The following is a 14,622-nucleotide window of genomic DNA, read 5'->3' on the forward strand; positions in this document are numbered from 1 at the left end:
GGGAGGAGGGGCTGAGGGTCAGGACTCCTGGGTCTGAGGGAGGAGGGACTGGGGGTCTGGACTCCTGGGTCTCAGGGAGGAGGGGCTGAGGGTCAAGACTCCTAGGTCTGAGGGAGGAGGGACTGGGGGTCAGGACTCCTGGATCTGAGGGAGGAGGGACTGGGGGTCAGGACTCCTGGATCTGAGGGAGGAAGGCTTGGGGGCCTAGACTCTTGGGTCTGAGAGAGGATGGGCTTTGGCTGGGACTCCTGGGTGCTCCCAGGAGAGACTTAGTTGTTGGGGACCTCTGCAAAAGGAAGGGAATATTTGTTTCAGTGTGTCAGTCTTTGAAGATGTTGCCATTAGACGGCCGGAGGTCCAGGACCCCTGGAGGCCAGAGGGTGGCTGATCAGACACTCAAGTCCCCCAAGAGCCAATAAGGGGAGAAGTAGCCCCAGGTTTGGTGAAGGGAGGGTGGAGGAAAGACAAAGTTCTTCCAGTAGGCGGCAGCTCTTTGGTCCTTATCTAACCTCTAATGTTTACCCAGTGCCTTAGATGCGAAGGACGGAAAAAACTGCCTGGGGGTGGGGATGGGAAATGGGAAACGAAACGAACTTCTCCCCGACCTGCCTCCCCCATCCCACCCCCAACCCAGTCTCCGTTGTTAACAAGCGCGATTTCTCCCCAAATCTGCATATGCTAATTAGTCCGGGAAATAGTGGCAAGGTAGGCTCACAGTGGCCTGGACTCTTAGGTACCAGGGAAGGAGGGGGCTGGGTCCTGGATTCCTGAGTCTTAAGGAGAAGGGGTGTTTGAATGTCTTTGGGGAAGAGGGGCTGAGGCTGAAGATCGTGGTGAGTAGGGAGGAAAGGGGAAAGCGGGGTCAGGACAGGTCTCAGCAGGCTGCCGTCACATTCCAGCCCTGGTCAGGCCAGTGATGGGCCACATGAAGGACAAGGGTTGGAATAAGTGGCTTGAGGGGAGAACAGACTTACTCAACAGGAAAGGAGGGGCTGGAGACCTCTCTGGCGGAAGGGTTGTGGAACTGGGCTGGTAGAGCCAGGAGCGGACACTGATTTGAAGTTTGGGTAGATTCCTGAGGGTCTGATGTTCCGACTCGGATCTGGAGGGGGTGGTGGGCAGCTCTGAAGTGACCAGGAGTCACATGGAGGGTCAGACAGGCAGCTTCCTCTGGCCGGCGGCGGGCACTGAGGGGGTGGGGCCGCCGAAGTCCATGCCAACAGGAAGCATGGCTGGGGCCTGCCCGCCGCTCCCACGCCGAAGCACCGCACCCAGCAGCCAAGGTGGGAACACAGTGGCCCTGGCAGATGGGAAGAGTCGGGGTCCATCCTACCCCACTTCCCCCCTCTGCTTTCTCACCCCTCATTTCTTCCTTCCCTCCACCATGGCCAGGTCACCGCCTCTATCAGTAGGACCTTGGGGCAGCTGTTCCAACCCTCCGGACCTCAATTTCCCCATCTGTAAATTAGGGTGAGGGTTAAAACACATGACCCTAAGGGTCACCCTTCACCCTTTTTAATTTATTTTTTGTAGAGATGGGATCTTGCTTTGTTGCCCAGGCTGGTCTTGAACTCCTGGACTCAAGCAATCCCCCTCCCTCAAAGTGCTGGGATTACAGGCCTGAGCCATAGCTCCTCAGTCCCCTTTTGAGGTCTCTCTTAATAACATCCATGGCCCCTCACCACCTCCATCTCAATCTAATGAGCTCATTTCTGCAAAGGACCCAGACACCTGCTCCCCAAGGGGAGGGGCTGGCAGAGAGGCAGGTGCCAAACCCTAGGGAGTCCAAGGGAACCAGATAGAGATATCCAAAAGCACCAGGTGGGGAGGAGGAGGAAGGATGGCGAGAGGTACAGCGAGAGAGACACAGAGATACATGGAGAGAAAGAGATAAGAGAGATGGAGACAAAGATGCAGAAAGATAGAGCGGTGCAGCTAAACAGAAAGACAAATAGGGTTAACAAGCTACTGAGAAATCCACCAATAAGAGATACACACATGGTGTTAGAAAAGACAATAGAAACAGAGACCCTCAAAACACATAGAGAGACAGAAACAACCATCCCTGGAGACAGGGAAATTCAGAGAACAGAGCACAGGCCCAAGTGCAGACAGGTCTGGGATTTGGGGGAAAAGGAACTGGAAAAGTAGAATTGCAGTGTGAGGAGGGGGCTTGTTGTCTAGCGGTGTGGGGGGTTGAGACAGACTGAAGGAGGCAGGGAACCAGGGAGCCATAGAAGCTGGGGGAGGGCTGGTGACAACAGCACTATTGTTCTGGTAGGGGGTTGGGGAGCAGGCCCCTGGGGCAGGAAACTGGCCCTCTTCCCCTGCTCAGAGGCGTGGTGCTGGCCCGGCCAGGGGAGCTGGCAGCCCTCTTAGGAGAAACAGGTGCAATGGTTTGTAAGGATGCCCACATGGACCCCTCCCCCTGCAAATACCCGCCAGGCAGGGACCAACCCCTCTTAGGAAATCCAACAGTCCCAGTCCCCTCTAAATCCCTCTCTCCAGAATTCTAGATTCCTCCAAGGTTGTGCCACACAAAGAGAGGAAAAAAAAAAAAAAAAAAGCAACAACTGCTCCGTGGTTTCTGGAGGCCCTGTGCTTCCGGCCAGATCTGCCCTGGGCTTAGAGCCAGAAGAGAGGGGCGGGGGTGGGAGTGGGGAGCTGCAGGGAGGCAGAACTGAGGGGGCTGTCTCAGAGCTGAGGCTGGGGTCTCAGGGACTCAGCCCTCTGGATGAGAGCAGGGAAGGGTGTGATTCAGTCTTTGAGGACTGAATGATAGTTTCTACATTCTTCCAGATTTGGGGTTGGGGATGGTTGAAGTTGGTTTCTAGGGCAACACCAGCTGGGTAGGAAGGGAAGGGGAGGGGGCACTCTCCAGAAGCTAGATGTCTTTTTCTAGACACCACACACACACACACACACACACACACACACACACACACCCCTGCAGAACTATTTTTGATGGGAAACAGGACAGGAATAAGAAGGAATGTGAGTTTCAAGGTCCCCCTTCATGGATATGGGTCTTGGGAGAAGTGCTGAGGAAGAGGGTAGACACCAGCATCTGAACAGGGTTGTCCTGTTGGAGAGAAATAGAGCATTCCTGGGGACCAGATGACGGTGTTTTTTTGTTTATTTGCTTGCTTGCTTGCTTGTTTCAAGACGGAGACTCACTCTGTTGCCCAGGCTGGAGTGCAGTGGCGCGATCTCTCAGCTCACTGCAACTTCCACCTCCTGGGTTCAAGAGATTCTGGTTCCTCAGCCTCCCAAGTAGCTGGGATTACACATCTAGCTAATTTTTGTATTTTTAGTAGAGACTGGGTTTCACCTTGTTGGCCAGGGGGTCTCAAACTCCCGACCTCTGGTGATCCGCCTGCCTTGGCCTCCCAGAGTGTTGGGATTATAGGTGTGAGCCACCACCCTGGGCCCAGATGATGGTTTTGAGACTTCCCCAGAACCAATACATCAAGAGAGACTGGTTTGTGGGGGAAGGAGGCTAGGAAAATTGGGAATCGAAAAAAAAAAAAATGGTGGTTTTGAAGGAAAGGTGGAGGGCCAGGTGGAGGGAGACCTGGGATCTCACATTCCTTTTTCTGTCCCTCCTGACAGTGGGCGCTCTACCTGTTCCTGGTTAAATGCATGATCAGCATTTCCACCTTCTTACTCCTCTGCCTCATCGTGGCCTTTCACGCCAAAGAGGTCCAGGTAGGGCAGGCCCTGCCCCTAAGCCTTGCTCCCCACAACCCCCTCAGTGCCCTGTCAGCTCATACTTTCCACCCTCCTCCTCCTCCTGATCTGAGTAATGAAGTTCCTCTGCCCCAGATGCTGCGTCCACACCCTCACCCACCCAGATGGGATGAACCACGAGCAGACAGGCAGAGCCTCCCCAGCCAGCCCTGCTCTTCCCCTGTAGCCCCTGGTCCCCCCTTGCACACTCACAGATGCTGAGAGCGAACCTGCAGCCCTGCTTCTGCTCCCAGACCTCTGTCCATTCTGCTCCCAGGCAACCTCAGCCTCCCAGATCTCTGTGCTCCAACATCGCATCCCCAATCCAGTCCCCATGCAATCTAAGGTCCCAGAGGTGCCCACTCCTTTCCTTTTTTTTTGGCCTGTTGCCCAGGCTGGAGTGGAGTGGCACGATCTCTGCTCACTGCAACCTCCACCTCCTGGGTTCAAGCAATTCTCATGCCTCAGCCTCCCAAGTAGCTGCGACTACAGGCAGATGCCACCACGCCCAGCTAATTTTTTTGTATTTTAGTAGAAATGGGGTTTCACTATGTTGCCTAGGCTGGCCTCCAACAAATGAGCTCTAGCAATCTGCCTACCTTGTCCTCCCAAAGTGCTAGGATTATGGGCTTGAGCCACTGCACCTGGCCCGGTCCTAGGGGTGCCCACTCCTAATCACCCTATCTCTGTGCCAATAACCTCCCTCTTGCCCCAGACCCAGGAATTCTCCCCATCCATACTCCACCTTGGGTCTCACTCAAACACATCCCATCCCCCACTGCCCCATTGTCCCAGATGCTGTTGCTCCATTCCCTTTCCCCTCTTCCGCCTCTCCTATCATAACTTTGCATGTAAAATGGGGATTATCAGTCATGTGTGGCAATTCTCTAAGCAGTGCCTGGCACACAAGAGGTGCTCAGTAAACGGTGCACATTATCATCTTATCATAGAGTAGTCAAATGGCCTGTAGCCCAGTGCGCCATTGCCCATGGGAGGGACCTGGACCTCAGTTTCCATATCTATAAAATGGGGGCAATAACAATATCAATCTCACTGGGCTGTGAGCATTTACTAAGTCACAACATGTAAATGGGATAGAGAGTGCCTGGCGTATCCACAGTGCCCAGTACATGCTGATTTTGCTATTGTTATTGTTTTGTTTTGTTTTTGTTTATTTTGAGATGGAATCTCACCCTGTCACCCAGGCTGGAGTGCAGTGGCGTGATCTCGGCTCACTGCAACCCCTGCCTCCCGGGTTCAAGTGATTCTCCTACCTCACACTCCCCAGAAGCTGGGACTATAGGTGTGCGCCACCATGCCCTGCTTATTTTTGTATTTTTCAGTAGAGATGGGGTTTCATCATGTTGGCCAGGCTTATCTCGAACTCCTGACCTCAAGTGTTCCATCCACCTCAGCCTCCCAAAGTGCTGAGATTACAGGCGTAAGCCATCTCGCCCAGCCCAAGGCTTTGTTATTGCTGATATTATTATTACAGTTATTATGCGTGTCAACCGAAACAGAAGTAGGAGCGAGCTCCAGGCACGTGGAATGCAAGCGCTAGGGAGGCAGGGGGGGTCTGTTTGGTTCACTGTGTATCCTTAGCACATAGAACAATGCCAGGCACACAGTCGGCGCTCAGTCAGTGTTCAAAGGCTGGAAGTGGGCTGAAACTAGTGGGGTGGACGGTGGGGAAGGAGGAGAAAGTGGAGAGATGTCTTCCACAAGTCCTGTCCCGCTCCCTCCCTATTCCTCTCCAGCCCTGCGCTATCTCCCTCCCTCCTGGCCAGGCGGGCACACCCTACTTATCTCAGGGCGCAGGCAGGCGCGGGCCGCCGCCTGACCTGCGCCTGACCCCTCCCTTCTTGGCCCCTTCCCGGCAGCTGTTCATGACCGACAACGGGCTGCGGGACTGGCGCGTGGCGCTGACCGGGCGGCAGGCGGCGCAGATCGTGCTGGAGCTGGTGGTGTGCGGGCTGCACCCGGCGCCCATGCGGGGCCCGCCGTGCGCGCAGGATTTAGGGGCGCCGCTGACCTCCCCGCAGCCCTGGCCGGGATTCCTGGGCCAAGGGGAAGCGCTGCTGTCCCTGGCCATGCTGCTGCGTCTCTACCTGGTGCCCCGCGCCGTGCTCCTGCGCAGCGGCGTCCTGCTCAACGCTTCCTACCGCAGCATCGGCGCTCTCAACCAAGTCCGCTTCCGCCACTGGTTCGTGGCCAAGCTTTACATGAACACGCACCCCGGCCGCCTGCTGCTCGGCCTCACGCTTGGCCTCTGGCTGACCACCGCCTGGGTGCTGTCCGTGGCCGAGAGGTGAGGGTGTTGGAGGCATAAATGTGCAGGGGAGGGAACCCCGGACAGCCGCATTGGCCGTCTTGTGCCGCGGTGCAGGTTTGAGGCCCCCTAGAACCAAGCAGAGGACAAAGTTCACACTTTGACCCCTTCTCCTCTTGCTGGCTGCAATTTGCCGACACTCCCATCAACTGGGGTGAGAGGAACCAACAGACAAGCCCCCAGCCAATCCTCCATGTGCAGCCTTCAGTCTCCCCAAACGCACACACAGACCCTAAAAAGCCCTTCCCTTCCGGCTCCTGGACTTTTACTGCCTCAGGTTTCCAGGCCATCTGTTCGGTCTCCAAACCTGTCTCTGGGACCTGCCTAAAGGGTTGCCTCTGCCTTGGAGGAAGGGGACATATTTTCCAAATTAGCACAGAATGCACTGTAGGTGGGTGCTTTCTGTGACCCTAAGAAGGGGATGATTTGGAGCTTCTCTGGAAAATAATTCCATGCAGGGAATTGGAACTAGATGCTGGTTGCCCCCTGGATACTGTGTAACCCAGTGCCGCGCCTCAATTTCTATCCCTCACAGAGAAAGAGGTTGGGAGTGATCTCAGCCAGTGGTTCTCAAAGTGTAGTTTCAGGACCAGCAGCATTATCTGGGAACTTGCAAATGAAAACTCTCAGGTCCCTTCCAGACCTACTGAATCCTGGAGGGTAGGGCCAGCAATCCGCTTTAGTAAGCCCTCCAGGTGATTATATGGCCCAACCAAGGTTGAGAACCTCTGGTCTAGTGTATGTGGCAAAGATCCTTGAGGGCAGGAGGAGAATGAGAAGATCTGGCTTTAGATCTCTCCTCTCTGAGCCTCAGTTTCCTCATCTGAAAAATGGGTGTCACATTCCACCATCGTAGTCTCCCTGGCAGTTCTTTTTTTTTGAGATGCAGTCTCAGTTATCCAGGCGCCCGCCACCATGCCCGGCTAATTTTTTGTAGTTTTAGTAGAGACAGGATTTCACTGTGTTAGCCAAGATGGTCTTGATCTCCTGACCTCATGATCTGCCCGCCTCAGCCTCCGAAAGTGCTGGGATTACAGGCGTGAGCCACTGCACCCGGCCCTCTGTCATGATTTTAAACTCCTTCACCTCCCAGGATCTTAGTTTTTCCAACTGGGAAATTGGTCAGAATCAGGATTAATGAATGATCCCCCCACCATGTTTCTCATCTGAATGATGGGAGAATGGGGAGGCAGTCAAAGTTCCAAATTCCAAGGCAGAAGTCCTGAAACTAGAATGTACTTGGGAATGAGGGGAGTGGGGTTTGTAAACAGTGCAGATTCCGCCTTTGCTCCTAGAAACTCTAACCTGGTGGGTCTGGGGTGTCTGGGGCCCTCATGAATGAAGTTTTCCCTGCTTATCTTGCAGCAAGGGGCCTGTGGACAGTTAGACAAATCTCAATGCTTCAACCCCTTCCATGGCTGGACTTAAATGTCTCCTTCTGGCTGGGCACGGTGGCTCAAGCCTGTAGTCCCAGCACTTTGGGAGGCCGAGACGGGCGGCTCACGAGGTCAGGAGATCGAGACTATCCTGGCTAACATGGTGAAACCCCGTCTGTACTAAAAAATATAAAAAACTAGCCGGTCGTGGTGGCGGGCGCCTGCAGTCCCAGCTACTTGGGAGGCTGAGGCAGGAGAATGCTGTAAACCTGGGAAGCGGAGCTTGCAGTGGGCTGAGCTCTGACCACTGCACTCCAGCCTGGGCGACACAGCGAGACTCCGTCTCAAAAAAAACCAAAAATCTCCTTCTGTGAAGTGAGGGGAAAGGAAGGCAGAGTCCCACCAAGCCTTTTTAGAGTCCTTTTTGATCCTGATAGGGCCACTTCTGGGCCACACAGCATCTTTGTGGAAATTAGAAAAATATACCCCTTCCTCTGGTGGATGCAGCCACCAGTCAGGGTCTGACTGGGTTTCGGCCCCTCTCAACTCTCCACCCTCAACCACATGCTCTGAATGCCACAGCAGCCCAGGTAGCCTAGCTGAGACCATACCTGCATTGGCATTGTCCAGATCCAGTCTCAGATCCCAGAGTGGCTAAGCAACTTGCCCAGGTCACACAGCAGAGAGGAGGCCATGCAGGCTTTCCAAAGCTCAGAACTTAATGGCTTTTTGTCCAGGTGATTCTTAGGACTATGGGTGTATACTGGGAGGGGAGGGGAGGGGAGTTGGGGGAAGCGGAGGGGAGGGTATAGAGGGAAGGGGACGGAATATCATGGAAATCTCCATGGTGGGGTTTTAGAACTAACCCACCCTTCCCCATAGGCAGGCTGTGAATGCCACCGGGCACCTTTCAGACACACTTTGGCTGATCCCCATCACATTCCTGACCATCGGCTATGGTGACGTGGTGCCAGGCACCATGTGGGGCAAGATCGTCTGCCTGTGCACTGGAGTCATGGTGAGTACAGCCCCCTTGGGGACCTGATCCCTATCCCAAACTGGTCATCCTCTGGCCCCAGGAAGCCATGGAGGCAACACAGGCTCTCAGGGACAGCTCCTGAGAAACTTGAGTGTCTGGGGCGCCCGCAGCCCCATTCTCCCTTCAAGACCAAGATACTCACCGGTAATCCCAGTATTTTGGGAGGCCAAATATAATGGGAGGGTCACTTGAGCCTGAGTTGAACGCTCCAGTGAGCTCTGATCACACCACCGCACTCCAGCCTGGGTGACGGAGTGAGACCCTATGTCTTAAAAAAATAAAATAAAAAAATCAGACCTAGGAATCCAGTCCCTAAGGCCTCGCTCACTCTAGAACCTAGGGCCCCAGCCCTTATCCTCCTCAGGGATCCAGGCTCCTGACTTCCCAGCCCCATTTTCTTTCAGAACCCAGAAATTATCTCCCAGCCTCCACCAAGGGTGTAGAGTCCAGTTATCAAGTGCATTCCTGTGGGGCCAGGCTACCTGGGTCCAAATCCTGCGGCTGCCACTTCCTGGGCTGGGGAGCTCAGGCGAGCCACATGATCTCTCTGGGCCTCACTTTCCTCCTCTATAAAATGGGGATGCTGATGCGAGCATGCTCCTCATGGGCTTGCTGAGATGATTAAATGGGTTCAACTATGGAAAGCGCTTCCAACAGTACCCAGCCCACAGGAGGTGCTCGGTAAGCAGGTCTGGGGGCGCCCAGGCATCCAGCCACCTCCCGACCAGCTCCTGTGCCCTCGAGGATGAGGCAGAGTCTCTGCAGTCCGAGTCAACCTTTTCGTGAACCCTGACATCCACCTCCTTCCCTCCATAGACCCAGTCACTCAGGTCCTCCCACCCAGCCCTGGCCCCATCTAGAGACAAGCACCTAATGCCTTGGCTTTCACCTCCCTACAAGATCGGGTTTCCTTCACCCTCGGGGATCTAAGCCACCAGCACTCAGCCCACATGTGGACCCGGGAAAGACATATTCATCCCCCCAATCCCTGGGTGCACAGGTGAAGGATGTGGTGACCTTCACTCCCCCAGTGGTGAGTCTTTAGAGCAAGGGAAGAGGGGCAGAGAGTCAGTTAGGGAACTGCAGTGCCGCTCAGGACATCCTCCTTCACTTGACAAAAGGAGAAACCGAAACCTAGAGAGGTAGGGCGATGCGCACTTGAGCTTACAGCCTGCTCCTGGCAGAAAGGTTCCATGGCACAGTTGAGCCGTAATAGCTTACTTTGTTTTTGAGACGGAGTCTCGCTCTGTCACCCTGGCTGGAGTGCAGTGGCGCCATCTCGGCTCACTCTCAGCTCGGCCTCCCAGGTTCATGCCATTCTCCTGCCTCAGCCTCCTGAGTAGCTGGGATTACAGGCGCCCGCCACCACACCCGGCTAATTTTTTGTATTTTTAGTAGAGACGGGGTTTCACCATGTTAGCCAGGATGGTCTCAATCTCTTGACCTTGTGATCCGCCCGCCTGGGCCTCCCAAAGTGCTGGGATTACAGGCATGAGCCACCACGCCCGGCCCATAATAGCTTACTTTTACTGAACACATACTCTGTGCCAGTCTCTGCCCTAAACACTTGCCAGGGGTAACTCATGAAATCCACCGAGTAACCCTGTTGAGGCCATGCCCATTTCACAGAGGAGACACTGAAATACTGAGAGATTAAATAATTGGCTCAGAACTGGGATTGGAACCCAGGCAGTCCCCTGGAGCCAGTATTTGTGACTGGAAGTTGTTCTGGGTGATCAAAAGCTGAAACTACAGGGTGGGGGATGCTTCCTAGGATGATTCATTCTAACTAGGGGACAGGTGAGCAGGTGCCACAAGCAGCCAGGAATCGGCAAGGCCATGAAGGGCCAGGAGCATTGGGAGAAGGAAGGGAGGAGAATGAGTGTTTGGAGGAAGGTGCTCAGGGAGGGCAGGCAGAATGGAGCCAGGGCTGAGTTGTCTGGGTGAGAGGCGTAGACCTTGGAAGGCCTTGGTAGCCAGGCTGAGAAATTCAGGGCAGTGGAAGCCTAGGAGATTAGAGGGGGCCAAAGGGGTTAGGGGAGGATGAGTGGGAGGCTGGAGATGGTCCAGGAGAGAGAGGACAGGGCTGGAGTTAGGAAGAGGCTGTGGAGGTGGGAGAAGGAGGGACACCCTCCACAATACAGTGGCCGACCATGTCAGCAGTGAGGACCCAGAGGCCTGCCCCTGGCTCAGAACCCAGCCTTCCTCTCGCTCTTCCAATCATACCCCTAATGCAAGAGGCCATCCCGCGAGGGTGAATACGACACATTAAAGTTGGGCTCGTACGTAGGCGATTTATGATTCTAGCTCCCCCATTCTGAGCTGGGACCTTGGCTTTCCTCTCTGAGCCTGTTCGCTTGTCTGTCAACTGGGGATATTGTGCTTGCCTTCTGTGGCTGCTGGGAGGGTTCAAGGAGGGAGTCGGTGGCACAGCCTCATGCCACAGTACCTGTTGTGCCCACAGGGGGTCTGCTGCACAGCCCTGCTGGTGGCCGTGGTGGCCCGGAAGCTGGAGTTTAACAAGGCAGAAAAGCACGTGCACAATTTCATGATGGATATCCAGTATACCAAAGAGGTGAGGATGGGCTTATGGCCCCCATGGCACACCCCTCTTTCAAGAGGCAGGAGTCCAAGTCCCCCCGCTTCCCCTAGGACCCAAGAGTCCCAGCCCGAGCCCTGCCTTCCCAGAACCGTAAGGGTCTATCTCCATGGACACTGTGCCACCCACCCCCAGATGAAGGAGTCCGCTGCCCGAGTGCTACAAGAAGCCTGGATGTTCTACAAACATACTCGCAGGAAGGAGTCTCGAGCTGCCCGCAGGCATCAGCGCAGGCTGCTGGCTGCCATCAACGCGTGAGGGCGCTTTGTATGCACACGTGTCCATGTGCACCCATGTCCAAGTCACCTCTCTGCACGGCTTGTGTGTGTGCGTGTCCATGCCCGTCCAGGTCAGGACACCCAGGTGTGGTCTCACTCAACAGCTTGTCTGCCTGGATCTGACCATGCATGACTCTATGTGTCTGTGCTGGTTTGTCTTTGCATATCTTGGCGTGTCTGTGGACCTGGGTACCTGGGTTTCTACTGGGGATGGGGGCCCATCGGGATGTGCGGTGCAGTCATCCCCTCCCACTCTTTCAGCTCTTTGACAACGTTTTGTCTTTGTTTTGTTTCTTCATGTGCCGCTCTTCCCTTCATTCCACCCCTGAGCTACAGCCACGTTCAGGGACCAGGCTTGTAAAACTGACTCCCCACTTCTTCCCACAGGTTCCGCCAGGTGCGGCTAAAACACCGGAAGCTCCGGGAACAAGTGAACTCCATGGTGGACATCTCCAAGGTACTAGGATCCCATGGGAGGAGGTCTCGAAGAAGGGGGAGGTTAGGGCCACAGGGAGGGAAATCTGGCTCTGGAACAGGGAACTTTGGCAGGAGCCTGGCACACACAGGCTGTCAGTAAAGGTCTGTGGTTGAATGAAAGAAGGAAGGAAGGAAGGAATGATGCAACACAGAGCTTCTTACATTCATGCAAGGAACAGATCCCTTACAAACTGAAAAAAAAAAAAAAAAAAAAATTGCACAAAGAACCCCAGTGTTTGGTTTCAAATTATTTTTGTTGTTAAGTTACTTACATGTGGACGGATATAAAATTCCTTCCAACTACAACTCATACAATAAAACCAAAGCAAATTTACAAACCAAACCCATAGATGGCAAAACCAATACAGTTAAAATGAACAACACCGACAAGGACACAGGTGACACTGTTTCCGTAAAACTCAATCTCTGCTGCTCTTGTGGAGGGGTGCTCGGGGCCACAGGGACTTCCATGCAAGTTTGCCTGGCCAAGGTGTGACTCAGTTACCCGCCCCCTTCTGCTGAGACCACTTGATTTTGCCGGTGCTCAGGGACAGTGATGTCACAACACCCCCTTGGCCTGGCTCACAGCATCTTCTGCTTATCCGGTGGCGTTTGCTTTTTCTCGTTAGCCCATGACAGTTCAAACAGTGGCCCCTGGCACCAATGCCATGGTAAGCACGGTCACAGATGCAGGCCCCAAAACTGCATGGCAGGTCTCAGTGAGGAGGCGGTGTCCCAGATCTGCAGGAATTGGCAGGCGGTAATTTCTGAAGGTTATCAAGCCAAAAACACAGAATTCAAGAATTTCCACAGAAAATCCACAAACCCTCAGGGATCAAGCTGTGAGTCCTAGCCAGAGAGTGTAGTAAAAGACTATGTGGATTTGGAAGTCAGGCATCATCCATGCTACAAATATTTAATGAGCACCTACTATGTTCTAGGTCTTATTTCAGGAGTTGCTTTGGGCATGTCATTTAACGGTTCCATGCTTGTTTCCTCAGCTATAAGATGGGAACAGGATTCCCACTCCCTGTGGCTTTTAGGAGGATTTTAAACCATACAGGGAAACACCTGGGCAGGTAGCTGGGAAGTGGTACATGGTAACAGTTATTATTGAGGATAATCCTCAGAGGACCACAAGGATATAGTCAATATTGGTTCCACTGCCTTACGCTATGGAGCAGGCAGGGGTCGACCCCACCCCTCTGACACCTCTGATCCTCTCCTCCCGCCCAGATGCACATGATCCTGTATGACCTGCAGCAGAATCTGAGCAGCTCACACCGGGCCCTAGAGAAGCAGATTGACACGCTGGCGGGGAAGCTGGACGCCCTGACCGAGCTGCTTAGCACTGCCCTGGGGCCGAGGCAGCTTCCAGAACCCAGCCAGCAGTCCATGTAGCTGGTGAGGGGCTGGGACTTGGGCAGGAAGCCATCCTGGAGGAAGGGTTCCTGTGGCCAGCACCCTCTGTGGCCAAGGGGGCGGGGGATGGCTGGGAGACACGGCCACCTTTTCCCGTCAGCTCTGGCACTGTCTGGAGGAAAGGACTCGGTTCGGGGCTGGATTGGCAGTGAAGGAAGATGGTGTTCCCTCCCCTTCACTGACCCTTGATGCCCTTCTCCCTCTTTGCTTATCTCTCTCTCTCTCTCTCTCTCTCTCTCTCTCTCTCTGCCCTGGGCATATTCTCTGGCTCTGTCTATCCAATGTCTCTGTCTAAATGCCCTCCTGCACCCTGGCCTCGGGGCCTGGGAACACCCACCCCCTGCCTCCCGCCTCTGCCCAGCAGGTTCTGTCTGCACCTCCGTGTGTCCCACTCTCTCTCCCTCCCCCTCTTCCTGACCTGCCTCTCCATCAGTCTCTCCGTCTCTCCAGGACCCACGGAGGAACCAGGCTACTTTCCCCAGGACTGAGGTGATGCACATCGTCTCTGCCACTCCTGCCTCGGCTCTGAACAAAGCACCTCAAGTGCACGGACCAAAGGGGGCCCTGGCTTGGAGTGGGTTGGCTTGCTGACGGCTGCTGGAGAGGACGCTGGCTAAAGTGGGAAGGCCTTGGCCCACCTGAGGCCCCAGGTGGGAACATGGTCACCCCCACTCTGCATACCCTCATCAAAAACACTCTCACTATGCTGCTATGGACGACCTCCAGCTCTCAGTTACAAGTGGAGGCGCCTGGAGGCCGGACTCCTGGGTCCCTGGGGAAGAGGGTACTAGGGGCCCGGATCCAGGATTCTCGGAGGCTTCAGTTACCGCTGGCCGAGCTGAAGAACTGGGTATGAGGCTGGGGCGGGTAGGAGGTGGCGCCCCCTGGCGGGACAACAAAGAGGACACCATTTTTCCAGAGCTGCAGAGAGCACTTGGTGGGGAGGAAGAAGTGTAACTCACCAGCCTCTGCTCTGATCTTTGTAATAAATGTTAAAGCCAGAAGTTGCCATTTCTCTCTAAACATATCTGCACTCCTAACTGGCAGACCATCCAGTGGAAGACTGCTGCCCTGTTTGAGCCTGTCTCAGAGGCCTCCTCCTCTAAATGCCCTCTCAGGTCTGTAGGCTGGGCAGTCCTCAGCACACCCCTGCCTAGATCTGAGGCAAAGAGCAATGGCTTTGAGCTCAGATCAGGTTCCAAATCCTGGTTCTGCCATCCACTGGCTCTGTGACCTCGGGTAAGTGGCTTCACCTCTGAACAGTTTACCTCACCTGTAAAATGGGACTGTCTCCCCATGGGACTGCTGTGAAGATTAAAACATGGAGTAGCCCAGAGGCATTTAGTAGGAACCAAATATGTGAGAAAGAATCT

At 54.5% G+C, this 14,622-nt stretch overlaps 1 protein-coding gene across 8 annotated transcripts in view; it reads left to right on the forward strand.

Annotated features, from left to right (window-relative positions):
- Positions 1-14,253, forward strand: part of KCNN4 (potassium calcium-activated channel subfamily N member 4) — a 16,895-nt gene extending 2,642 nt beyond the window's left edge. For 3 of the 8 annotated variants that reach the window (XM_023190491.3, XM_026448282.2, XM_026448283.2), the window contains 8 exons: positions 3,613-3,708; positions 5,610-6,037; positions 8,317-8,452; positions 10,938-11,048; positions 11,208-11,326; positions 11,738-11,807; positions 13,064-13,231; positions 13,700-14,253. In XM_023190491.3, coding sequence (XP_023046259.1) covers positions 3,613-3,708; positions 5,610-6,037; positions 8,317-8,452; positions 10,938-11,048; positions 11,208-11,326; positions 11,738-11,807; positions 13,064-13,228 — 1,125 coding nt within the window. In that variant the 3' untranslated portion in view covers positions 13,229-13,231; positions 13,700-14,253. Of the gene's footprint in view, positions 1-3,612; positions 3,709-5,609; positions 6,038-8,316; positions 8,453-10,937; positions 11,049-11,125; positions 11,340-11,737; positions 11,808-13,063; positions 13,232-13,699 lie in introns of those variants that run through there. The other 5 variants (XR_002726031.2, XR_002726030.3, XM_023190493.2 and 2 more) reach the window with 5 other exon arrangements.
- Positions 14,254-14,622: the final 369 nt, after the last annotated feature.

This window comes from Piliocolobus tephrosceles, chromosome 21, assembly GCF_002776525.5.
Source record: "Piliocolobus tephrosceles isolate RC106 chromosome 21, ASM277652v3, whole genome shotgun sequence".
Taxonomy (NCBI): Eukaryota; Metazoa; Chordata; class Mammalia; order Primates; family Cercopithecidae; genus Piliocolobus; species Piliocolobus tephrosceles.